At 36.1% G+C, this 27820-nt stretch overlaps 3 protein-coding genes across 3 annotated transcripts in view; 2 read left to right on the forward strand and 1 right to left on the reverse strand.

Annotated features, from left to right (window-relative positions):
- The window catches only part of cers5 (ceramide synthase 5), a 33364-nt gene extending 14289 nt beyond the window's left edge, over positions 1-19075 (forward strand). Inside the window, exons 4-10 of the mRNA XM_056239330.1 lie at positions 10752-10809; positions 10897-10947; positions 11947-12039; positions 12623-12751; positions 13050-13156; positions 17305-17461; positions 18838-19075. Coding sequence (XP_056095305.1) covers positions 10752-10809; positions 10897-10947; positions 11947-12039; positions 12623-12751; positions 13050-13156; positions 17305-17461; positions 18838-19008 — 766 coding nt within the window. The 3' untranslated portion in view covers positions 19009-19075. The remainder of the gene's footprint in view (positions 1-10751; positions 10810-10896; positions 10948-11946; positions 12040-12622; positions 12752-13049; positions 13157-17304; positions 17462-18837) is intronic.
- Positions 19076-22187: 3112 nt separating this feature from the next.
- On the reverse strand, positions 22188-23972 carry LOC130073760 (cytochrome c oxidase assembly protein COX14 homolog). Its single transcript, XM_056239342.1, has 2 exons — positions 23875-23972; positions 22188-22541 (listed from the first exon to the last, which is right to left on the reverse strand). The coding sequence occupies exon 2, from the start codon at positions 22532-22534 to the stop codon at positions 22361-22363; it is 174 nt and encodes a 57-aa protein (XP_056095317.1). The 5' UTR covers positions 22535-22541; positions 23875-23972; the 3' UTR covers positions 22188-22360.
- A 31-nt stretch (positions 23973-24003) lies between these two features.
- On the forward strand, positions 24004-26133 carry LOC130073758 (pre-miRNA 5'-monophosphate methyltransferase). Its single transcript, XM_056239340.1, has 2 exons — positions 24004-24415; positions 25486-26133. Exons 1-2 carry the CDS (start codon positions 24209-24211, stop codon positions 26047-26049), a joined length of 771 nt encoding a protein of 256 aa, XP_056095315.1. The 5' UTR covers positions 24004-24208; the 3' UTR covers positions 26050-26133.
- Positions 26134-27820: the final 1687 nt, after the last annotated feature.

Here is a 27820-nt window from a genome sequence, read left to right on the forward strand (position 1 = left end):
TGCCCTTTTATGATGGACAGATGTACTTTTATGATGGATAGATGCCCTTTTATGATGGAAAGATGCACTTTTATTAGGGATGCACAATATATCGACCACATATCGATATCGGCCGATAAATGGTCTTTTTTGATGTTATCGTTATCGGTCCGAAAAGAAAATTGGGCCGATATATCAAAGCCGATAAATAATAGATTATTTACTTCAGTTGAGAGATGCGCGCGGTTCGCCATGATGGTTCTGAATGATTGGATTCACTTCGAAAAGGAAGATACAGTTCAGTGCAACATGTGCAGCACAAATCTGTCACATAGACTTCATAACATTATAATAAGAGCAGCCTGCAAAAGAATGTTGTGAATTCGTGTTCGCCAGTGTTTCAGCGCGACGAGCGCGTTGTGGCGGAAATAGCGCGTCTGTGGAGTTAAGCCTTCATGACAAGCACAGTCAAGTTCTCTTGAGCATTCGCAGCATTCTGTGCCATTGTAAGTTGTAATATGTTTATTTCTGATTAATCTAATATAGGATGCGTTTGGTTGAGTTAATGAACGATGCATAGCGCTTCATTGTAGGCCTACCGGTGATAATCTTTAGCTTGCGCAGCTCAAACAGCAATGCACATTTATAACTACATTATAGGACTGTCATATACATGCTATTATAATGAGAACACTATTGTAATAAAAAGTTGTGAATTCTCTGGGTTTAGTTGCCGTTTCAGCGCATTGTTGTGAGAATAGCGCGTCCAGAACAGGGATTAGCCTACACATTATGATCCTGCACAAGTTCGATTGTGCATTCACGTCATTTTGTGCAGATAAATCGTAATATAAAGTTGATGTAATATAAATGTCTGATTAACCTTACCTCACATACGATGCGTTTCGTTTAAACAACCTGCTAGAAAAGTTCTTCAGTTTCCCGGTGCTCGTTCTCTTCAGCTTCAGCGCGCGCACTTTAAACAACAATGCAAAACATTAAAAGCTATGATTGGGACTGTCATATAATCATAATTGTATCCACTATTGTAATAAATTTGTAAATTCAGCAACCGTTGAGTTGATTAACCTTCTAGCAAAGCGATTCAGTTTCCTTCTCTTCAGCTTCAGCGCGCGCGCTCACACAGCAATGTCATTTGAAACAGTAACTAAGCTATTAAAGATGTTTACTATCACTGTAATATTACAAATATAAAAAAAATTTCAAAAACATTGCGTTATAATAATTAATAACTAACATTATTTTCTTCTCGTATTATTTTCATCAACGATATGGTTTGATTAAAATAATTTCCTTATTGTCCGTGCGGAGGCGATTCCATTTTATTGATCCATGGCACATGCATTTTGTTTCTTTATATGCAGCCCAATGTTATCCAATGACTTTTGCATTATTTAGGTATTTTATTTTTTGTTAGGCAATATATTTTTTGATAACACTACAATAAGGTCTCATTTGTTAATGCATTAACTAACAGAGAGGCAATAGCTTTTGTTATTGTTATAATAAAACATGTGTTTATGTTAGTTCACAGTGCATTGACTAATGTTAACAGATACAACTTTATTAAAAATGTCTTATAAGTTCATGCTAACTAATGGCTGCTAACAAAATTAAACCTTATTATAAAGTGTTACCATTTTTTAATAAAGGAAGTTGCCCAGTGTAAAATTAGTTTTAAAAGTTAAGGAATCTTACACTGGTTCAAACTAGGCTATACTGTATTGTATATGTTTGATTTATGTTAAAAGTGTTTGAGACAAGGCTTTTAATGGTGAGCCTTTTGTTTATGTATACAGGCTATCAAAGTATATAACAATTTTAATTTAGATTTATCGGCCAATATATCGGTTATCGGCTTTCAAATGTAAAGAATTATCGGTTATCGGTATCGGCCAAAATGTTCATATCGGTGCATCCTTAACTTTTATAATGGATAGATGCCCTTTTATGATGGATAGATGCCCTTTTATAATGGATAGATGCCCTTTTATGATGGATAGATGCACTTTTATAATGGATAGATGGCCTTTTATGATGGACAGATGCCCTTTTATGATGGACAGATGCCCTTTTATGATGGACAGATGCACTTTTATGATGGATAGATGCACTTTTATGATGGATAGATGCACTTTTATGATGGATAGATATTTTATGATGGATGGATGCACTTTTATGATGGACAGATGCACTTTTATGATGAATAGATGCACTTCTATGATGGATAGATGCACTTTTATGATGGACAGATGCCCTTTTATGATGGATAGATGCACTTTTATGATGGATAGATATTTTATGATGGATGGATGCACTTTTATGATGGACAGATGCACTTTTATGATGGATAGATGCACTTTTATGATGGACAGATGCCCTTTTATGATGGACAGATGCCCTTTTATGATGGACAGATGCACTTTTATGATGGACAGATGCACTTTTATGATAGATAGATGCACTTTTATGATGGATAGATGCACTTTTATGATGGATAGATATTTTATGATGGATGTATGCACTTTTATGATGGACAGATGCACTTTTATGATGAATAGATGCACTTCTATGATGGATAGATGCACTTTTATGATGGATAGATGCACTTTTATGATGGACAGATGCACTTTTATGATGGACAGATGCACTTTTATGATGGGTAGATGCACTTTTATGATGGACAGATGCACTTTTATGATGGATAGGCCTAGATGCACTTTTATGATGGATAGATGCACTTTTATGATAGACAGATGCACTTTTATGATGGACAGATGCACTTTTATGATGGATAGATGCACTTTTATAATGGATAGATGCACTTATGATGGACAGATGCACTTTAATGATGGATAGATGCACTTTAATGATGGATAGATGCACTTTTATGATGGATGGATGCACTTTTATGATGGACAGATGCACTTTTATGATGGACAGATGCACTTTTATGATGGACAGATGCACTTTTATGATGGGTAGATGCACTTTTATGATGGACAGATGCACTTTTATGATGGATAGGCCTAGATGCACTTTTATGATGGATAGATGCACTTTTATGATAGACAGATGCACTTTTATGATGGACAGATGCACTTTTATGATGGATAGATGCACTTTTATAATGGATAGATGCACTTTTATGATGGACAGATGCACTTTTATGATGGATAGATGCACTTTTATGATGGATGGATGCCCTTTTATGATGGACAGATGCACTTTAATGATGGACAGATGCACTTTTATGATGGACAGATGCACTTTTATAATGGATAGATGCACTTTTATGATGGATAGATGTACTTTTATGATGGACAGATGCACTTCTATGATGAGTAGATGCACTTCTATGATGGATAGATGCACTTTTATGATGGACAGATGCACTTTTATGATGGACAGATGTACTTTTATGATGGATAGATGCACTTTTATGTGGACAGATGCACTTTTATGATGGATAGATGCCCTTTTATGATGGGTAGATGCACTTTTATGATGGACAGATGCACTTTTATGATGGATAGGCCTAGATGCACTTTTATGATGGATAGATGCACTTCTATGATGGATAGATGCACTTTTATGATGGACAGATGCACTTTTATGATGGATAGATGCACTTTTATGATGGATAGATATTTTATGATGGATGGATGCACTTTTATGATGGACAGATGCACTTTTATGATGAATAGATGCACTTCTATGATGGATAGATGCACTTTTATGATGGACAGATGCCCTTTTATGATGGACAGATGCCCTTTTATGATGGACAGATGCACTTTTATGATGGACAGATGCACTTTTATGATAGATAGATGCACTTTTATGATGGATAGATGCACTTTTATGATGGATAGATATTTTATGATGGATGTATGCACTTTTATGATGGACAGATGCACTTTTATGATGAATAGATGCACTTCTATGATGGATAGATGCACTTTTATGATGGATAGATGCACTTTTATGATGGACAGATGCACTTTTATGATGGACAGATGCACTTTTATGATGGGTAGATGCACTTTTATGATGGACAGATGCACTTTTATGATGGATAGGCCTAGATGCACTTTTATGATGGATAGATGCACTTTTATGATAGACAGATGCACTTTTATGATGGACAGATGCACTTTTATGATGGATAGATGCACTTTTATAATGGATAGATGCACTTATGATGGACAGATGCACTTTAATGATGGATAGATGCACTTTTATGATGGATGGATGCACTTTTATGATGGGTAGATGCACTTTTATGATGGACAGATGCACTTTTATGATGGATGGATGCCCTTTTATGATGGACAGATGCACTTTTATGATGGATAGATGCACTTTTATGATGGATGGATGCCCTTTTATGATGGACAGATGCACTTTAATGATGGACAGATGCACTTTTATGATGGACAGATGCACTTTTATGATGGATAGATGCACTTTTATGATGGATAGATGTACTTTTATGATGGACAGATGCACTTCTATGATGAATAGATGCACTTCTATGATGGATAGATGCACTTTTATGATGGACAGATGCACTTTTATGATGGACAGATGTACTTTTATGATGGATAGATGCACTTTTATGTGGACAGATGCACTTTTATGATGGATAGATGCCCTTTTATGATGGATAGATGCACTTTTATGATGGACAAATGCACTTTTATGATGGATAGATGCACTTTTATGATGGATAGATGCACTTTTATGATGGACAGATTAGGGGTGGGCGATATGAGCAAAAATTAATATCACGATATTTTTCACTGTCCGGACGATATCGATATTATATCGCGATATGAGAAAAAAAATTGGAATCACATTTTAGTACACCTTAGTTAAATTACAGGCAAAATATGTATTTTAACAGTAGATAACTAGAAAAAGGTGAGGCATTTCATTGGACATAGACCTGAAATGTTTTGTTTTTTTCTTGTGCCATTTTTTTTCTCAAAAAGTGCAAACGTGCAACATGAGGTAGGCCTGAATGCACTTGTTATGTCTTTCCACTTTTTGCTCGTCTTGTCATAATGAGAACCGGCAGCGAATGAAGACTTTATTGATTTCTGAGTAAAAGCCGTCTTCGGGTGTGCTCTGTCTCCGGGAATATCTGTTGTTATAGTTTTGCTTTTTTAAATTAGTTTTTATTTTAATATCGTTTTCAATTTTGCTTTAAATTTCAGTTTAGTTTTAGCTAGTTTCATTAATGGTTTTGTTAGTTTTTATTTAGTTTTATTTTGCAAACACATTTCTATATTGTTTTTTTTATTTAGTTTCAGTTTTAGTAATTATAGTTTAGCTTTAGCAGAGCGAGCAGAACACTTCCAGTGTAGACCAAAGCGAGACGTTTAATTTAAGTTTAATGTTTGCACAGATTACAGTTAACTCTTATGCAGACATCTTAATAATAAAAATAAAATAATGGTTTGAGATTGAACAAAGCACCAAATAAATAGAACTTAAAAGTATACAAGAAAAAAACAATGAAAATTTTCATACAAACTAATTCATTAGTGTAAGGAGACAGAATAAAGGCCTACAGTTTGTACAGTATAAAACCCATTACGTCTATGGAGAGTCCCCACAAAGATAGTGGACCAGTGTGTGTGTTTGCGCGCTTATGTGTGTGTCGTGTGTATGCGGGCGCTTGTGTGTGTCGTGTCCTGTTATTCATAGCCTAACGTTACATTGCGGGGAAATGTCTCCACGTGGATAATATTATTAGCAGTAAATGTTTTGTAAAAACAAAGATAATAACAGCAGCTTTCAACCTTCATGAAAACATGACATCTCAAACATAAAGTAGCCTAGAACTTTAACGTTTGTTTGTGCTTGACGAACTTGTTTTGGTGTTGCACCCGCGTCTCGCAAATGAAACTAAAAATGCTGCGCTCCAGTTAAAAGTCAAACTTGCGTCTCATTACCTTGTTATTTCCCATTCCACCGCAAAAGATGCATCCTTTATGAACAGCCGCTTAGCACTAGCGATGTGTTCTACGTTACGGTCCTTCATTGAACGCGTCACAGGACAGCGGTTAATCGCCTCAGCAACTTCACGCGTATGAAGCGCCAAATCAGCCATTTCCTTAAACAGCGTATTGGATTCTGTATCGTCATTAGTGTTAACAGTTGTAAGGAGTAGGCTACCAAATTGAACAAAACAATATAACTGCAAAATGTGAATTTATGAATACGGTATCCTCGGTATCGCAAAATCCATATCATGGCACAACATAATACCGGTATTCACGTTCATATCGGTATAGCGCCCACCCCTAGGACAGATGCACTTTTATGATGGATAGATGCCCTTTTATGATGGATAGATGCACTTTTATGATGGATAGATGCACTTTTATGATGGATAGATGCCCTTTTATGATGGATAGATGCACTTTTATGATGGATAGATGCACTTTTATGATGGATGAATGCACTTTTATGATGGATAGATGCACTTTTATGATGGATAGATGCACTTTTATGATGGATAGATGCACTTTTATGATGGATAGATGCACTTTTATGATGGATAGATGCCCTTTTATGATGGATGAATGCACTTTTATGATGGATAGATGCACTTTTATGATGGATAGATGCACTTTTATGATGGATAGATGCACTTTTATTATGGATAGATGCACTTTTATGATGGATAGATTAGGGGTGTGCGATATCACGGTTTTTGATCGTGGACGATTAAAATGTCTCCACGATCTGCTTTTGAAGAAATATCGTAGTATCGTGCATTTTATCAGTTGCAGTTCTGGCGCCGAGCTCCGTCTCAACAACAAATGTTAACGCAGAGGAACGGGACACTGCAGTTCACAGAAGTTCATTATTTGCATGTGCTTTAAAGCCTTGCTGGTTAAACATGTAATTCACGTGCTGATGCGCTGTTCTGACGTGTGCTTTCTGAGCGCATACACCCGAAGCACACGGGCACTGAAAGCCTGTCTAACAGCGTCTGTTTACTGGACTACGTTATAAGTTATCTTTCGAGTCTTATTGCGTTAATATTCTCAAATACACACAAGGTTTACATAAACAAAGTTGGTTATGTCTAAAGTGAAAGCAAACAGAAAAAAATGAGAGAAAATCTGCTTGTCAAATGCGTGTATATTAGACGCGTCGCGTGCAGCTCTTAAAGCGACAGTAGCCAGTTAGTAAACAAGCTGCCTCTTGTCCTTAAAGAGATAGTTCACCTAAAAATAAAAATTCTGTCATTATTTACTCACTCTAATGTTGTTCCAAACCTGTATTAATTTCTTTCTTCTGTTAAAAATTAAAGTTATTTGGAAGAATGTGGCTAACCAAACAGTTGCTGATCCCCATTGACTTCCATAGTAGGAAAACATATACTATGGAAGTCACTGGAGTACAGCAACTGTTTGGTTAGCCACATTCTTCCAAATAACTTATTGTCAACAGAAGAAAGAAACTTATTCGGGTTTAAAACAACTTGAGAGAGTACATGATGACAATTAAAATGTTTGGGAGAACTATCCCTTTAATGTTAATAAAACAACAAAACACAAAGAGGAAATCACTCACTGCTCTTGACTGAGAACTTTAGTAGTAGCTTTAATAATAATCAATGTATAATTTATACAGTGAAGTCTATGTTGTGTTTTATTTTCGTATTTGTTCATTTAGCCTAATTACTTTCTTCAATGCTACTGTTAAATACCCCTACTGTAGCTGAAAAAATAAAGCACTGTTTATTTCATTTGTATATTAAGTTGTGTATGCTTAATGTGTATCTTTGTTCCTAATTCTTAATAACAAAGAAAATAATGATAAAGATTTTTATCTACGCCACTTTGGCCTAAATGTCTGCCATTCTTTTTTCTTTTGTTACCTATAAGGCTTTTTTTTTTTTTTAATAGGGACATTCGTTTGGCTGTAATGCTCAGTCACTAGCAAATTAGTAAAACCAACATGAAAAAGAATCGTGATAAAATCGTTAATCGTGATTTTCCTGAAAAAAATCGTGATATGATATTTTTGCCATATCGCCCACCCCTAAGATAGATGCACTTTTATGATGGATAGATGCACTTTTATGATGGACAGATGCACTTTTATGATGGACAGATGCACTTTTATGATGGATAGATATTTATGATGGATGAATGCACTTTTATGATGGATAGATGCACTTTTATGATGGATAGATGCACTTTTATGATGGATAGATGCACTTTTATGATGGATAGATATTTTATGATGGATGGATGGACTTTTATGATGGATAGATATTTATGATGGATGAATGCACTTTTATGATGAATAGATGCACTTTTATGATGGATAGATGCACTTTTATGATGGATAGATGCACTTTTATGATGGATAGATGCACTTTTATGATGGATAGATGCACTTTTATGATGGATAGATGCACTTTTATGATGGACAGATGCACTTTTATGATGGATAGATGCACTTTTATGATGGATAGATGCACTTTTATGATGAATAGATGCACTTTTATGATGGATAGATGCACTTTTATGATGGATAGATGCACTTTTATGATGGACAGATGCACTTTTATGATGGATAGATGCACTTTTATGATGGATAGATGCACTTTTATGATGGATAGATGCACTTTTATGATGGACAGATGCACTTTTATGATGGACAGATGCACTTTTATGATGGACAGATGCACTTTTATGATGGACAGATGCACTTTTATGATGGATAGATATTTTATGATGGATGGATGGACTTTTATGATGGATAGATATTTATGATGGATGAATGCACTTTTATGATGAATAGATGCACTTTTATGATGGATAGATGCACTTTTATGATGGATAGATGCACTTTTATGATGGATAGATGCACTTTTATGATGGATGGATGCACTTTTATGATGGACAGATGCACTTTTATGATGGATAGATGCACTTTTATGATGGATAGATGCACTTTTATGATGGACAGATCCACTTTTATGATGGATAGATGCACTTTTATGATGGATAGATGCACTTTTATGATGGACAGATGCACTTTTATGATGGATAGATGCACTTTTATGATGGATAGATGCACTTTTATGATGGACAGATCCACTTTTATGATGGACAGATGCACTTTTATGATGGATAGATGCACTTTTATGATGGATATATTCACTTTTATGATGGACAGATGCACTTTTATGATGGACAGATGCACTTTTATGATGGACAGATGCACTTTTATGATGGATAGATGCACTTTTATGATGGATAGATGCACTTTTATGATGGATAGATGCACTTTTATGATGGATAGATGCACTTTTATGATGGATATATTCACTTTTATGATGGACAGATGCACTTTTATGATGGATAGATGCACTTTTATGATGAATAGATGCACTTTTATGATGGATAGATGCACTTTTATGATGGATAGATGCACTTTTATGATGGATAGATGCACTTTTATGATGGACAGATGCACTTTTATGATGGATAGATGCACTTTTATGATGGATATATTCACTTTTATGATGGACAGATGCACTTTTATGATGGACAGATGCACTTTTATGATGGACAGATCCACTTTTATGATGGATAGATGCACTTTTATGATGGATAGATGCACTTTTATGATGGATAGATGCACTTTTATGATGGATAGATGCACTTTTATGATGGACAGATGCACTTTTATGATGGATAGATGCACTTTTATGATGGATAGATGCACTTTTATGATGAATAGATGCACTTTTATGATGGATAGATGCACTTTTATGATGGATAGATGCACTTTTATGATGGACAGATCCACTTTTATGATGGACAGATGCACTTTTATGATGGATAGATGCACTTTTATGATGGACAGATCCACTTTTATGATGGACAGATGCACTTTTATGATGGATATATTCACTTTTATGATGGACAGATGCACTTTTATGATGGACAGATGCACTTTTATGATGGACAGATGCACTTTTATGATGGATAGATGCACTTTTATGATGGATAGATGCACTTTTATGATGGATAGATGCACTTTTATGATGGATAGATGCACTTTTATGATGGATAGATTGATGGATAGATGCACTTTTATGATGGATAGATGCACTTTTATGATGAATAGATGCACTTTTATGATGAATAGATGCACTTTTATGATGGATAGATGCACTTTTATGATGGATAGATGCACTTTTATGATGGACAGATCCACTTTTATGATGGACAGATGCACTTTTATGATGGATAGATGCACTTTTATGATGGACAGATGCACTTTTATGATGGACAGATGCACTTTTATGATGGACAGATGCACTTTTATGCACTTCAAAAAATGGTGCCCATTCACTACCATTATAAAGCTTGGGAGAGCCAGGACATTTTTGAATATAACTGATTGTATTCGTCTGAAAGAAGAATGTCATAAACACCTAGAATGACTTGAGGATGAGTAAATCATGGGGTTAATTTTTTATATTTTTTTTGGGTGAACTTTCCTTTTAATGCTTCCTTTTGAAGTGCAAAACTCTGTTTCCTTCTATATGTGTGGATGTATTTGATCCTTCTATATGTGTGGATGTATTTGATCCTTCTATATGTGTGGATGTATTTGATCCTTCTATATGTGTGGATGTATTTGAGTGTGTGTGTGTTTGTGTGCTGTACCCGCTTCATCTGACAGCCGCTGTGATTTCTCTGCAGGTGGAGGTTTACTTTCTATCTTTATATATTTACTTACGGGATCCATTTCCTGTGGCAGGTGAGTGTCAGCTGTACAGCTCTGTGAGTGCTTATGGTTTTTTCTATTATTATTCATATTAACTGTGTGTGTGTGTGTGTTTCATAGTCTCCCTGGATGTGGGATACGAGACAATGCTGGTACAACTACCCCTATCAGGTAATGCTTCAAATGATGCCAGATTGGCTTCAAATGAACGTTGACGGTGAATCTTTTGCCAGAAATGTTTCAATCGTGTGACCCGTCACCAATATAAGAGCATATAAAAGAAAACTCACGAAACCATGAAGATTTGTTGTTCAAAAACAAACGCAACAAATTGATTGTTTTACATTTAAAAAAAATTAAGTGTACTTTTAGGGTTGTTAAAATTGTATGCATTGTGACATTTTTTTCATGACAACTAACTACATGTTCACCCCAATGTAATAATATATTGTTTAAATTGTTTATTATATTAATATATTTAAAATCATTGGTGCCTTGAGAATTTTAATTAAGTCATCTCAAAATTAAATCAGAATAAGTATATAAATGATTGCATTACTGTATAATAATTATTAAATAAATGCCTTCATAACATTAATGAGAATCACACTGGAGAATGCAAAAAAAGTACGTAATTGTAATAATGAAAAGAAAAAAAATTAATGCCAAGAAAAGAAAATCTTAAAGATCCTAAAATGACTTTCTTTTTCTTTTTCTTTTTTGAGGATTTAGGGAATAAATGTGCTTTGTAGTCATGAAAGAAAAAAAAATCTTTAATATCCTAAAATGACCTTTATTTTATTTTACATTTTTATTTTTTATTTTCAGGATTCAGGGAGTAAATGTGCTCGGTAGTCATGAAAGAAATTTCACATTGGCAAAAAAATGACTTATTTTGTTTTATTTTTATTTTTATTTGTCATTTTATTTTATAATGAGGATTTAGGGAGTAAATAGTCTTGTGAGTCATGAAAGAAATTGCAGAATTAAAACCAAAAGATCCTAAAAATGCCTTTTATTTTGTTTTGTTTTAATGAGGATTTGTGGAATAAATGTACTTTGTATTCATGATAAGAAGTTTTATATTGCAAAAAAAAAAATCTCACATATTAACAGTGTGTCTTCGGATGAAGTTTCTGCTCTATAACTTGTGTGTGTGTGTGTGTGTAGGTGCTGACCTCAGGCCTGTATCATTATTATGTAACAGAACTGTCCTTCTACTGGTCGCTCATGTTCTCCCAGTTCACAGACATCAAAAGAAAGGTCAGTGTTTGCCATTTAAGCAAAAAAGCAAACTATTGTGTTTTAATCCTTTTACTTCTCTCCCTTCAACTTCCTACAACATCTGAAATATGAAGTTGCTTGATAAGGTCCGCATACATGCGTAGCGTCAGCAGTTTTGTCATGTGATCTAGACTGTGTGTTGGAGAGGAAATGAACTCCACAGCTGTCAGACCGACGCACATGGCTTTTGTTTGTCTGCGGTTGATCTGTCAGTCTCACCATTAGCCCTTTTCAATCCAGCCACCCGTAAAGACAAACAATCCTTGAGTTTCACTCGGCTGACCGTCTTCAGGGTGTGCCTCGTCTGTGTGTGTAAGATAAAGCCCGCAGCAATATCCATTATGTGGCGAGAGATTTGTATATCAAGATACAGAGAGCAATCATAACGGATATAATCTTCCTCTTTACTTAACATATCTGGAGAATGCAGGTCCTGTTGGTTTACACAAGCTGAACGAACAATTATAATATTATTTAAATAGAAATGTTTTACTTTTGTATGTAATTTGCATAATATTTTCGTATTGTGGCCGTGTTTAACATATTTCTTGTGTACTTGCAGGATTTCCTCATCATGTTCATTCATCATCTGGCTACCATAAGCCTGATCAGTTTCTCGTATGTGAATAACATGTTGCGCGTGGGAAGTCTGGTCATGTGTGTTCACGACACCTCTGACTTCCTGTTGGAGGTAAGGATACCTGCCGTTCTGCTTCACCAGATTACATCTTACAAATAGTCTTTATTATGTTTATAAACCAGCATTTAACTGAGGGACTTAATGCAAAATCACCTGCAATACCTTTTTTTTCATAAATAATTAACTTTTAACTACATTTTAATGTAAAATTGTAAAAAAAATACTCCCAAAATTTACCAGTATTTTGTTTTTAGTTCCGCATAAAATTCTATTTGTATGAGCATTAATGTATAATCTCAATGTTGTTGTTTTTTTTTCCCTTAATTGTGTTTTGTTTTTTCCCTTGTAGGCTGCAAAGTTGGCAAACTACGCCAAATACCAGCGCTTATGTGACTTCTTGTTTGTGGTGTTTGGGATAATCTTCTTTGGGACAAGATTGATTATTTTCCCCTTCTGGTCAGTATCACATCAGTTGTTTATTTTCATAATGGCATCGGCATCGCGCGTTCATGTGTTTTGGGGGCGTGGCTTTGTAAGTAGCCCAGACGGGAGAGGGTGGGAGTGAATGAAATAAGTAGCTGTGTTTATTGCAGCACTGAGAGGACTACAGACACTCGATTTTTATACTCTCCTTTTCAGAGTACTTGCATTTTATTTATGTCTTGGTATATATAGACAGTTTAAACAAATGTGGGAAAAAGTTTTTTAGAAAATTTCTACCTACCCCACCTTTAAGTGATCAAAAGCATTTGCAAATGTTGTACAAAATACACATACCCTACTCATCTTTGTTTGCACCAATAAAATGTGCAACACTTTGTTTTACTACCAAATTATATGTAGTTAATTAATATCTAATTAATTTAACTTAGTGGAATGTTTTCCTCAATATTTTGCGAGTTCCCGACCCTAATGCATGATGGGATACGCATAGCCTCGAATACCGCTCCGAAGTTTAGGCACTTTTGACATCTGCCATTTTTTTAGACATGGGACAGTCTTGCGTGCGCACTTTTTAACATTTTTTTTATTTTTGTATAAATGCTATGATGTGTAGGGGGATAGAAAATACAGTTTGTACAGTTTAAAAACCATTACGCCCATGGAGAGTCCCAGTAAACCACATATTCAAGAGTGTGTGTGCGCGCGCGCTCATTTAATAAGCCAATGAGCTGTCCTTGAGAGCGATGGCTCGTCCGGCTGCGCTGAGGGCCTCCTGCGGAGAGCTGAAACCCGAGTGGCTGGATTCAGTGTCTGGGTTCTGATGTCACGATGACTGAACCACATCCAGATCAGCTGACCTCCACTGCAGACATGACACTCAATCAGAGACATCACATCCTGCTGTCTGATCGAGAAAACACACAGACATGACTGTTACGTGCTATTGTTGTCTTAAATATAACACTTCATAGTGTTATAAATTACTTTATATATTACTACTTGCATATTAATACTTAACTAATAATCTTAATAACAAACACAAGTCATCTATTAGGGAAAAAAAAACAAGAATCAACTTCCGTTTTCATTACTGATACTTTGGTCCAATTTTCCAAGAAGTGATGAATGATCTTGTTCTCTCGAACATGGATGTGGTATGGATATGATATAAATATTATTAGTATACAAAATAGTGGAGCTGCACGATTAATTGTTGAAAGATGGCAATCTCAATTCAAGCACCCACCCCAGACAGCAACACAGTGTCGGCCCAGATCCGGCCCACATCTGGGCCGTGTGGAATCCACGTTTACCGGATCTAGGCCGGATCTGGGCCGACACTGTATAACGTTTTTATAACTTAATGGGAACGTTATGAAAACGTTCTTATAACCTAAAATTGTTAGCTGGGGAAGAGGAGCAATTCGCGATTGCACTGAACACGTTTTAAGTGCAGGCATATTCTCTGAGCGAGGCAGCGAGCCCACTCAGCCCAGAGAGAGAATTCTTACAAGAGAAGTGTATCTGAGAGCGCGCGCCCAGTTCCCGCGCGCGAGCAGAGAGATTCGCGCTGTGCATATCATATTCCGCGCGCGAGCAGAGGGATTCACGCTCGGCACATCATATTCCGCGCGCGAGCAGAGAGATTCACGCTCGCGCATAATATTAATGTACTTTCGCGCTACAATAATGCGCTCTCGACATTGGACAGGATAATAACGCCATACAAATCCTTTTGAAATTAACTTGGCGCTTCAAATAACGATTGTATTAATTGCATCGTTACACCGACAAATTACTTAAATTGTGTCATTGAATCATTCATTCAAGTGATTCGTTCAAAAACGCTGATTCATCCAGTACTGATTTGAGTGAGTCATCGAATCATTTATTCAAGTGATTCGTTCAAAAACGCTGATTCATCCAGTACTGATTTGAGTGAGTCATCGAATCATTCATTCAAATGATTCGTTTAAAAGTGCTGATTCATCTAGTAATGATTTGAGTGAGTCATTGAATCATTCATTCAAGTGATTTGTTCAAAAACGCTGATTCATCCAGTACTGATTTGAGTGAGTCATCGAATCATTCATTCAAGTGATTTGTTCAAAAACACTGATTCATCCAGTACGGATTTGAGTGAGTCATCGAATCATTCATTTAAGTGATTCGTTCAAAAAGGCTGATTCATCAAGTAATGATTTGAGTGACTTATTGAATCATTCAAGTGATTTGTTCAAAAACGCTAATTCATCAAGAATGAATGATTCAATGACTCACTAAATTAATTCCTTGATGAATTAGCGTTTTTGAACAAATCACTTGAATGATTCAATAAGTCACTCAAATCATTACTTGATGAATCAGCCTTTTTGAACGGATCACTTAAATGAATGATTCGATGACTCACTCAAATCCGTACTGGATGAATCAGCGTTTTTGAACAAATCACTTGAATGAATGATTCAATGACTCACTCAAATCATTACTAGATGAATCAGCACTTTTAAACAAATCATTTGAATGAATGATTCGATGACTCACTCAAATCAGTACTGGATGAATCAGTGTTTTTGAACAAATCACTTGAATGAATGATTCGATGACTCACTCAAATCAGTACTGGATGAATCAGCGTTTTTCAACGAATCACTTGAATGAATGATTCAATGACTCACTAAATGAATTCCAAGTGATTCGTTGAAAAACGCTGATTCATCCAGTACTGATTTGAGTGAGTCATCGAATCATTCATTCAAGTGATTCGTTCAAAAACGCTGATTCATCCAGTACTGATTTGAGTGAATCATCGAATCATTCATTCAAGTGATTCGTTCAAAAACGCTGATTCATCCAGTACTGATTTGAGTGAGTCATCGAATCATTCATTCAAATGATTTGTTTAAAAGTGCTGATTCATCTAGTAATGATTTGAGTGAGTCATTGAATCATTCATTCAAGTGATTTGTTCAAAAACGCTGATTCATCCAGTACTGATTTGAGTGAGTCATCGAATCATTCATTCAAGTGATTTGTTCAAAAACACTGATTCATCCAGTACTGATTTGAGTGAGTCATCGAATCATTCATTCAAATGATTTGTTTAAAAGTGCTGATTCATCTAGTAATGATTTGAGTGAGTCATTGAATCATTCATTCAAGTGATTCGTTCAAAAACGCTGATTCATCCACTACTGATTTGAGTGAGTCATTGAATCATTCATTCAAGTGATTCGTTAAAAAACGCTGATTCATCAAGTAATGATTTGAGTGAGTCATCGAATCATTCATTCAAGTGATTTGTTCAAAAACGCTGATTCATCCACTACTGATTTGAGTGAGTCATCGAATCATTCATTCAAGTGATTCGTTCAAAAACGCTGATTCATCCAGTACTGATTTGAGTGAGTCATTGAATCATTCATTCAAGTGATTCGTTCAAAAACGCTGATTCATCCAGTACTGATTTGAGTGAGTCATCAAATCATTCATTCAAGTGATTCGTTCAAAAACGCTGATTCATCCACTACTGATTTGAGTGAGTCATTGAATCATTCATTCAAGTGATTCGTTAAAAAACGCTGATTCATCAAGTAATGATTTGAGTGAGTCATCGAATCATTCATTCAAGTGATTTGTTCAAAAACGCTGATTCATCCACTACTGATTTGAGTGAGTCATCGAATCATTCATTCAAGTGATTCGTTCAAAAACGCTGATTCATCCAGTACTGATTTGAGTGAGTCATTGAATCATTCATTCAAGTGATTCGTTGAAAAACGCTGATTCATCCAGTAATGAAACAAAGTGAAGTATTTGAGCGAGTCATTGAATCATTCACTTGATCCGATTTTTTACATTTTTTTTTAATAATTCATTCAAATCAGTTAAACATTTTAAAAAGACTGCAGCAATCAACATTTTATCATGACTTCTAACTTGTAGTAAATGACATGTTATTTTGTTTAGATGTCTGTTCAGAATCATGGGAGAATCGTGATTCTATTTAAAAAAAAAAAAAAAAAATGTGATTCTCAATTTATCCAGAATCGTGCAGCTCTACAAAATAGTAAGAGTTTATTATGGATGTTTTGTTAATGATTGTGGCGACCCCATGTTTTACCGAGCTAGAGCTGCTCTCATGCCGTTGTCCGTCGCAGGATCCTGAACACGACGCTGTTCGAGAGCTGGGACATCATCGGGCCGTACCCGTCCTGGTGGCTCTTCAACTTCCTCCTGCTGGTCCTGCAGGTCCTGCACGTCCTCTGGTCATACCTCATCGCACGCATCGCCTTCAAAGCCATCATGAGAGGAAAGGTGCGTCACATGACCTCGCTCTCATCCACTCTTTCAGGACGTGATTCTGTGTAGTTACACGCGTTTCCTCCTTTTCTCTCTCTCTCCTGCAGAACTGGTTTGTCTTTTCCTTCTCTCACTGGCTGGAAGGCTGTTCCTGTCTTTCTGCTTCTGTCCTGATAGAAATCTTTCGTTCTCTCTGCTAAACTCGCTCGCTTTAGAGTCTTTCGCTCTCTGTATCTTCTCCGGCTGTAAGTTTGCTTCTTTACTTGTTTTCTGTGATTTTTGTTTTTGGGTAGTTGTCCCAGAATATGTGTTTAGCCCTTCGGTCACACTCAACAAGGATTTATGCATTTGAATTGCATGTACAATTTACATCCATTTGGATTATGCAGTTTTGGCATAATCTAATACATTTAATGTGAATATTTGCCAGTTATACGGTGCTTAAATGAAGCAGATTATAGAACTACTAATAAACTGAATGAGTTTTGAATGCACAATAACAGGTTTGCACATTTTATTGTCGTGAAAATCAATCTTTTATACATTTTGTTTTAAAGCTAGCCATATTTGTTTTTGCAAGAATTTATGCTGATTCTAAGAATTTTGAATATATGATTATTTAAGTACATAATTTTTATTTTGAGTGCAGAAATCGTACCTGGTTCATTTACATATGACTGTCAAATAAGCGTCACACTAAGTGTGTGGTTCACTATCAGTTTGGTCAATGTTAAAACCGTGTAAACCAAATGGGTGTAAATTTTATATGCAATTACATAAATATTTTTTTTTTAGCCCTTAATATTTTTTGAGTGCATTTTGGCTTCATCCTAATGGCACTTACTATATGACACACTTAATAAATCGTGGACGTCATTAGAAAAGGCGAAATGGTCTTGAACAAAATAGCCACACAAAAATATCGCCATAAGAAATGAATGGAAAATATGAAATTCACAGCAATTTTACTCGAGTAACCAATCAAAATGTAGTCGTCTTTTATTAAATCTGAAGAATACCAAATGGTTTAAGGATAGTTTGGATTTATCTTCTTCAGTTAGACATAAACATTCAGATTTGAGTGCAAATTGAGGACTTTTAAAGCACCCAAGCGCCCTCTTGAGGAAGGCCGCCAACAGTGTATTGAACCCAGAAACGTTTTTTAATAATAAATAATAATACATTTTATTTCTAAATGCGCTTTTCTACAGTAAAAGACACAAAAAAACAGCAAAGCAATACAGCAATTAAAAAACAGTGTCTTAAATTGAAAACTGACCGTTTGATTGGTCTATTCAAATGTATGAGATGTGTAAACAATGTCTATACATGCACACTACATCTCTAAACCCTTAAAGGAGCCACAGCTAATAACCCAAGTGTGGTTCCAGGTGTCCAAAGACGACCGCAGCGACATCGAGAGCAGCTCGGACGAAGACACTGACACACCCTCCAAAGAGCGACTCAAAACGGGCAGTCGCAGTCACTCACCGAGAGGAGAGAACGGCACCAACGGCCATTTCGGCCCCAAATCCTGGAGCCAGAACCACAGCGACTGGTGACACTCCCTCCACGTGGCCTTCGCACACAGAGAACTCGTGTCCCGGAGATATCACAACGGGACTATTCCTCATCACCAAACACCAACAAAACACCCTGTTGTGGGACTTTTTGAGACTCGATGACGGAGTTTGGGACGCTATTCCAGTGATGACGGGACACTAATGACAATATGGCCACTATAAGAAGCTTGTGAAAGAGAAAATGATTAAATTAGTCATATCTGCATTCCTTGTTTCCTTGTTTCGGGAGCTGGGAAGACGTTTCTTCTCCGCGCTTCGCGTTTTACTGAAGTCAGCGGGAGAACGTCGTCTTCAGATTTTAATGGTCAGATGTACTTGAGTTTCCATATACAGTTGTTTTTCTTTTCTTTTTCTTTTTTTCGTTGTTTGTTTTGGTTACTGATGTGTTTGTAATTTGTTTCCTGTGCTGTTTTTCATTTGGCTTTTTTATTTTTGGAAACCAAATAAGGTTATTAAAATGAAAGATGCTTCTGGATTAATAGGTGAGTTTTCACCTTCCATTGATGAACAGGGTCGATTGAATGACATAAATGTGCAAATAAATCTAATTTATAAAATTCAGTCAAACTAGAGATGTTATGTTGAAAGGGTGATTTAAGGCTCGAGTTTAATTTCTAGTTCTCAACTGGGGAAAATGGGTCTTGATCACAAAGAGCATGGAGAGAGAAAACAACGCTAAATACAAAATATAGTAATTAAATTGTGCAACTATGTAGGTTGTCTGAAATATCTATATTCTGAACCAGTTGAGAATGACTGTTATGGTGAAATATAACTGTTTGTATTTCTATATTTCCAGTTGTCATTTTAATTGTATTTTGTTGTGTACTTTAGTCATTTTTATTAATTTTTTATATTTATATTTTGCATTTAATATATTTATTTCCATTTTAGCTTTAAGGTTTTGAGATTTGTTGTGTACTTTTACTATTTCTTTGGTTTTTTAAATTTCTATTTTGCTTTATGTATTTCCAGTTTAGTTTTAAGTTTTAGTAATTTGTTGTGTACTTTTATCATATTTAAAAAAAAAAGTATTTTATTAATTTTAGCTTTCATTTTAGTGCTTAAATACTTTAATTCAGTTACTTGCCACGGCAACATTTCTAATTTAATTTAAAATCTAATATTTTCAATTAATAAACTACTTTTTAATAGTTTTAGGGTATGTTTATATGACAACGATGTACTAAAAACAGAAACGTTTTTCTGTTGTTGTGTTGGTGTGCAGACGACAATGTTACGGATCTGCGAAACTACGAAAAACTTTGTATTCATGCCATGCCAGTAGATGGCGACGTCACTTTGTAAAGAAACTCAGCGCCTAGCCTAACTCCCTCCCCCTCCGGTCGACCACCATGGGACCTTATTTCGGAAAAACATATGTATGGTAGTCAATGGCGAGAGACAACAAATATTTTGATCTCGTTTGAATTGTGCCCTCAATTACACACGATGTTTGTAAATTTAAAAGATGCATTTTAAAGTCAAGAAAGTCGCACTTTGATGTAAAACTGTTGAGATATAAGACTGTGAAAATACGTAATTACAAAGACTACAAACCCAAAAGGCGCACATTTTCTCTCAATGAATGAAGCTAACTTTACTGAAGCTAACTTTACTGACTGAAGCTAACTTTACTGAAGCTAACTTTACTGAAGCTAACTCTACTGAAGCTAACTTTACTGAAGCTAACTTTACTTACTGAAGCTAACTTTACTGAAGCTAACTACTGAAGCTAACTGTACCGAAGCTAACTTTACTGGACCTAACTTTACTGAAGCTAACTTTACCGAAGCTAACTTTACCGAAGCTAACTTTAACAGAAGCTAACTCTACCGAAGCTAACTCTACCGAAGCTAACTCTACCGAAGCTAACTCTACCGAAGCTAAAGCTAACTTTACTGAAGCTAACGTCTGTCATTGTTTCTATAGTCTTGCGTTATAATCGTAACGTTACGCCGAGTGTTTTGTACCAGACTGCACACACACGAGCAGCGGATCTCGCTCGTTGTTTCGCTTTCCGGGAGATGTAGTTCATTGAGCGATTTTCACATAAAACTAAATGTTACTCTTCTGATTTATGACAAACTGCGACTTTCAGAATTATCTTGTAAATTGACAAACATTATATGTGTAATTCAGGGTAGAGTCCTGCGCGGGACTGTTTTCTTCATCCCGCTCCCGCCCACCGAATTTGACCATTACCGCCCGCTCCCGCAACGTATGTGTTAGTCCCGCCCGCTCCCGCAATATGTATGTCCACTCCCGCCCGCACCCGCAAAACTCGGAGAATTTATTCCCGCACAATAATAGAGATGCACTGACTTTGTGTCTTCTCCCGTCCCGCAGGAAAAAAACGCGTATTTGTATTGCTATTGTTAAAGAGATTCATGGGGTTGTTGGTTTCGTTTCCCTGGCCTGCACGTATTCTGACGCACTGATCAGGAATGAATAGTAAATGTCAGACTTGCCTTGCTCAGGTTTTGTACTGTAAATACCTCGTTTAAGGTTCTTTTCCACATCATTGACATCTCCATCATGTCGTTAGGCTACCTCCCAATCCCGCAGGGGTTTTATTTGTCCGCCCATTCCCGCCCGCAGCAAAATTCAAACCGCCCGCTCCCGCGAGATTTGCGTTGGGTCCCGCGGGACTCAATCCCAATGCAGCCCTCTAATTCAGGGCACAGTTCAGACGGAATAAAAAGATAAGCTTTCTCTCGCCATTGACTACCATACATATTTTTTACGAAATAAGGTCCCATGCGCCGGAAGCGGAGGGGAGGGGCTTAGGCTCTCTATACACATGTGCATGACGTCATCATTTTCACAAATTCATGTTTTTGAAGTTTACGAGCAATTTAAAACGAGCAATTTTCAGGCCCCCAAAATGCCATTGTGTAAATGAACAGCCAAAACGCAGGAAAAGTTCTACGTTGAAAAGTTTTTAGTTGAGAACGGTGTCGTGTAAACATCCCCTTGGTTAACAAAACAAAGCTGGAATATCATCATTTCAATTTAAGTTCAATTCAACAATGTCATATGCAATCTTAAAAATCATTTTTTACCAGTCCAGAACAAATATTTTTTTTAAAAAAAGTCAAATAATTTGTCAACAGATGCGGGAATCATGCAAATTGAAAGGTCAACTCTCACGGTAGTAGATTTTACAAGGAACATTTAATATATTACAACATAAATCACTGTTTCCATAGTAGAGACCTCATTCAGAGCCGCTGAACTAGACAAACGAAGCCTTCGAGGTTCATGAGCACAGGTGTGTTTCTGCTGAGTCCCGAAACGTCCCACCCGTGTGACATGATCAGTGTCCGGCTCAGGGATTGTGTTCGGTCTCTGTAGTCTCGCTCTGTGCCGCCAGCTGTTTCTGTTTCTGCATGAAGCGTTGAGCCCGCAGGACACACAGGTATCCGCCGTACACCGTCAGCAGCATCATGGAGCCCGAGAACAGCTTATACCCGGCGTCTGCGATGCGCTTCCCACCGAGCATGACGGATCTGCGGACACATGACATGAACTCAGGTGAGGCGAGTTAGCAGCATCCCAGCAAACACAGAACGCTCCCATACGGGTATTTTGGGAACCAATGAAGAACGTTAGGAGAATGTTCTATGTCTGTAACGAAAAATGTACTGGTTAACAGAAAACAAACCTTAAAATGCATGTTTTGGGAACCAAAAGGGATATTCAATGTTGTCAAAGATGATCATCTGATATTTCATGAATAATATTATCCCTTAAAGGGATCCCAGATAGCACACGTACATCACAGAGACGTCTATTTGGTGTGTGTGTTTACATCTGGAAGACGTATTTTTTAGAGTGTTTGCTCATCTGCAATACGTCTATAGGACGTTTCCTGTCAGATGTCAAATAGACGTTTAGAAGATGTCTTTAAGATGTAATGATTTAGAATGTATGTTAAACTGACATCTTAAAGATGTCTATCAGATGTTAGTAAACACCAGATGCTTTCCAGATGAAGTGATCTTTAACAGACATCTTGCAGACGTACGTGTGCTATCTGGGATAGTTCACACAAAAAATGTAAATACTGTCATTATTTACTATATACTACATTACTACATTATATCCTCAAGTTGTACTAAACTTGTAAGAGTTTATTTGTTATGTTGAACGGAAAAGAAGATATTTTAAATAAGCAGTTGTTGGACCCCATTGACTTTTATAGTATGAAAAAAAAATACTATGAAATTCAATGGGGACCAGAAACTAGTTGCCAACATTCTTCAAAATATCTGTATTTGTGTTCAACAGAACAAATAAACTCAAAACGGGTTTAGAACAACTTGAGGGCGAGTAAATGTTAATTTCTCTCACTTTTTGGTGAACTATCCCTTTCAAATACACCAGTTTTTCTTCTTTAGAAATTTAGTGACCGGTATTGTGTAGATTGTGGCAGTAGATTCAAAATAGGCCTTTCAGGTTTTGAATGTGTTTCTCTTTTTGTCATAACATATAACCGTTACACCGAGTTACATTAATTTAACCATAATAATGAGGAGTTATTCATAGTTTCAATATTTTTAGTTGCACCTTGACGCTGCAAGAATTATAATAAATGATTACTATTTTCACATATCATTGTATTTACATGATCCTCTGATATATGTCAAAGATATTACCACGTTACAATGTGATACAATGTTCAATACCGATGGTAATGCTAAATGCTTCAGTTCTTAAAACACATCAGTATGAGAGTTAGCATCTTAGACATCTAATCTACAATTATGTTTACTACGTTTAACGTCGTACCTACTTTAAAGTTACTGCGGTTACATAAAATATCATAATGTGGAGTCTTACCTGTTTAATAACCAATTCAAAGTAAGAGGAAATGCAGCTCGTTCTCAATGTCAGAGGCAAATGTGTATGCGCATGCGCAGTTACATTTCGTAACTCTATGGCAAAGCAGAAGGGCCATATCTAGTAAATGCGTTTTTCTCTTGTAGTTTTCGTCTGCGTTTATAAACGACATATTTTAATATTTTACAACACAGAACAAAATCTATGTGTCTAATTGCTGAATTCTTGTTTTTAACATTATAAATGTGTACGGTGAATTCATTCGATTCATTATGAGGAACTAGCTTTATATGGCAGGACGAGCCGCCAGGAATTATTTTGTTGTCGGACAGCGATGATGGAGACTCACGTTCCCCATGTGAGTTCAGAGGAAAATGAAGATCCAGGAGCCGCTCCTTATGGAAACTTCATCAACTATTACTCCTTCAACCCACCAGAGAACCGCCTGGGTTTGATACCAGAAGCGCTGCTTGAAAACATACGATTCGGTTCTGACAGAAGTGAACGTGTTTTAATGCTGGACGTGGGATGTAACTCAGGGGTACGAATGATTTATATAGTGTTTAAATCCTATTATGCTCGATATTATTAAATGTTAAACTTGTTTAATACATTTTTAATAAATTAGGAATTTGTTTAATTATGTAAAAAAGTAATAACCCCTGTATCTTATTTTAATAATCTTGTATATGTAAATAAATGTATAATAATAATAATCCGAAAGATAAATACCCCAAAATTAAAATTGTGTCATTAATTACTAATCCTCATATCATTTCAAACCTGTAAGACTTTGATTCATCTTCAGGAACACAAATTAAGATGTTTTTAAGGAAATCTGAGAGATTTCTGTCCCTCCGTTGACAGCTACACAACTACCACTTTCAATCCCCAAAGGTAGTAATACATCATTAAAGTAATCCATGTGACTTCAGTGGTTTAACCTCATTTTTATGAAGCAACAAGTGCTTTGTTTGCAAAAAAAAAAAAGTATTTACTACCTTTCTGGGGCTTGAAAGTGGTAGTTGCGTAGACTGTCAATGGAGGGATAGAAAGCTCTCTTATTTCATCAAAAATATCTTCATTTGTGTTCCGAAGATGAACGAAAGTCTTACAGGTTTGAAACGACATGAGGGTAATTAATGACAGAACTTTATTTTTGGGGTGAACTAACCCTTTAAGTATATTATATATATGTCTAATAACTTATTAGACAGATATAATTGAATCCTAACCCTCCGTATGCATGTATCTGTGAGTATGAAATGAGTCTTAAGTTTAAAACCACTATAAATACTAAGGATATTAGGTCATAAATCAAGCAGTATCAATATTTTTTCAGACATGGAAAAGTCATGGAAATTAATATCTATAAAATGGTTAATCTAGTTTTGTTTTTTAGTTATATCCTCAGCAGTGAAATATTGTATTGTCTAGAAGTTGTTAATTGCTCTTTATGAGACTACTATTATAATTTTGTCCTGGATATTAGTGTTACAGTACATTATCACCGTATTGGTTTCGATAAGGACAATCTGTCATAATCAACTCATAAAAATGTGTAGTTTTAATCCCCAGTATGTGTTTTCTATCATTCCCTCTGTTTGTCAGGACTTGTCGGTTGCTCTGTACAAGCATTTCCTGCAGGAGGACGCCTCTGGAAGTGACTCTCCTAAAAGAGAACTGCATCTGCTTGGATTTGACCTGGACCGAGATCTAATCCTTCGGGCACTCACCTCCAACCCCTTTCCCCAGAATATCCAGTTCATCCCCCTGGACATCACGGATGCTCAAGAGAGCCGGGCAGTGCTAGAGTCGTATTTGGGCAGGTTCGTCTGCCCCCGCTTCCACCTGTGCACGTGTTTTGCGGTGACGATGTGGGTTCATCTGAATCACGGAGACGCTGCGTTCCTGTCTCTCCTCTCCAGACTGGCGTCTCTCAGTGAGTTTCTGCTGCTGGAGGCTCAGCCGTGGAAGTGTTACCGCTCTGCTGCGCGACGCTTACGCAAACTGGGCCGCACTGACTTCGAACACTTCAAGGCCCTTGAGATTCGAGGGGACATGGCTGCGCATGCTAGAGAGCACTTGGAAAAGCAGTGCAGCATGGAGCTGGTGCAGAGCTTCGGTAATACAACCTGGGACAGAAGTCTCCTGCTCTTCAGAAGACGACAATAAAGAGCAACACAGTCAGATAGATAGTTTAATCAATCAGTCATCTGATGTGTGAATGCTGACTATTGACTGACACTGTAACCTGGCACTCAGAGCCACTACAATTCTTCGTAATTGTAGTTACCAAACACAAGGGGGCACTAGAGATGTTTGCTTATGCCATGAGTTTGATGGTTTTTATGTCTGTATTTTTGTATCTGATGTACACTTCCAATTAAGACTTTGTTATATTATTATTATTATGGATGTTTGTCCTCAGTAATGTCTTTAATTGTTAATCATTGCTGTGTGTGTGTATATGTATATATACATATATATAGAGAGAGAGAGCTAGAGACTATAAGGATTATTTTTTGACAACTTTAGTATAATTAGCTTAAAAATAGTTATTTTAACTTAAACATTTTATTTTGATAAACGCTATACTACACAATTGTTGTCTAGTGTATTTACATAGTTTTTACTTTGTTGCATAAATAGTATTTCAGCTTTTTTATAGGCTACACTATTTTAACTGCTCATTTTAACCCTTTGATGCGCAAGCTATGGATACCCCCTCTAATGCACAACATGGGTCTAAAAAGACCCGTATTCATTTCCTATGTTATTTCATGCATGGCTCGGCATTTTTTTTTGTTTCACCTTTTGAAATCACTTTATTTGAGCATTTTATATTTCATGATCTATAAATTTCATGATTTATGAATATTCAAAATATCGTGTTTTCAATTATCACAAATTCATATTTTGATATTTCCTAGGTTTTGTGTAAATACATCAAGTTTACACACATGGGTCTAAAATGACCCATCTATGCAAGCGTGATAAAACAAAAGAATAAAGAGAACTTTTTGTTAAAATAACCATTGTCACAGTTGTTTAGATCAACACATTTACTATAACACTTGAAATATGTTTATTGGCCACTTTGTCACGCATAACACACATATAACCGATAACACTGAAATTGAACTGTAGTGTAGTGCAACTGTGGGGGATCTCCTCACCACCAATGTGCAGCAACCACCCGGATGATGCGACAGCAGCCATAGTGCACCACAACGCCACCACACGACGGCTTACGTGAACGATAGCATTGATTTATGACCACAAATAAAAATTAATATGGAGGTACTGCCCAGGTAAGGTTTCTGCCTAACAGCTCCAATATATACTTGTAGGCTATATATATAACTTTCTATTGCAACTTTTATTTTGTTGACCTATAGCTAACATTAGATAAAATAAAATATGTCGACCGCAAGCTAGCTAATAGTATTGGACATGTTTCTCTTTTGCACTAGTAATGGATTTCAAGTTCAAGGTAACCTTAGCCTAAACGTTCAAATTTTAGGCTATATCTATGTCTTTCACAAAATATCAAATATTTTCTGTGACAAAAAAATGTATTAATAAAACGTACATGCATGAAATATACAAAAGCAGCCGTGTTGAATTGTGAAATGTGTGGCAGGTGAATAGTTTTCTGCAGTAAATATATTATAAATATCAAAGGTTCCTATATGGGTCATTTTTGACCCATGTGTGTAAAATTGATGTAGAAATACAAAAACCGTGTTTGTTTATTAGAAAGGAAAAATAAAAATAATGATTTGTGGAAATCCAAAACAAGATATTTAATGAATACCTGGATTCATAAATGATAAAATACATTTCTTTCAAATATTCAGCAAAGAAACATGAATACGGGTCTTTTTAGACCCATGTTGCGCATTAGAAGGGTAGTGAAACAAAAACGATTTTTATTCGAAAA

The sequence above is a fragment of the Rhinichthys klamathensis genome, unplaced genomic scaffold (genome assembly GCF_029890125.1).
Source record: "Rhinichthys klamathensis goyatoka isolate OS25496 unplaced genomic scaffold, OSU_Roscu_1.1 h1tg000558l_1, whole genome shotgun sequence".
NCBI lineage: Eukaryota > Metazoa > Chordata > Actinopteri > Cypriniformes > Leuciscidae > Rhinichthys > Rhinichthys klamathensis.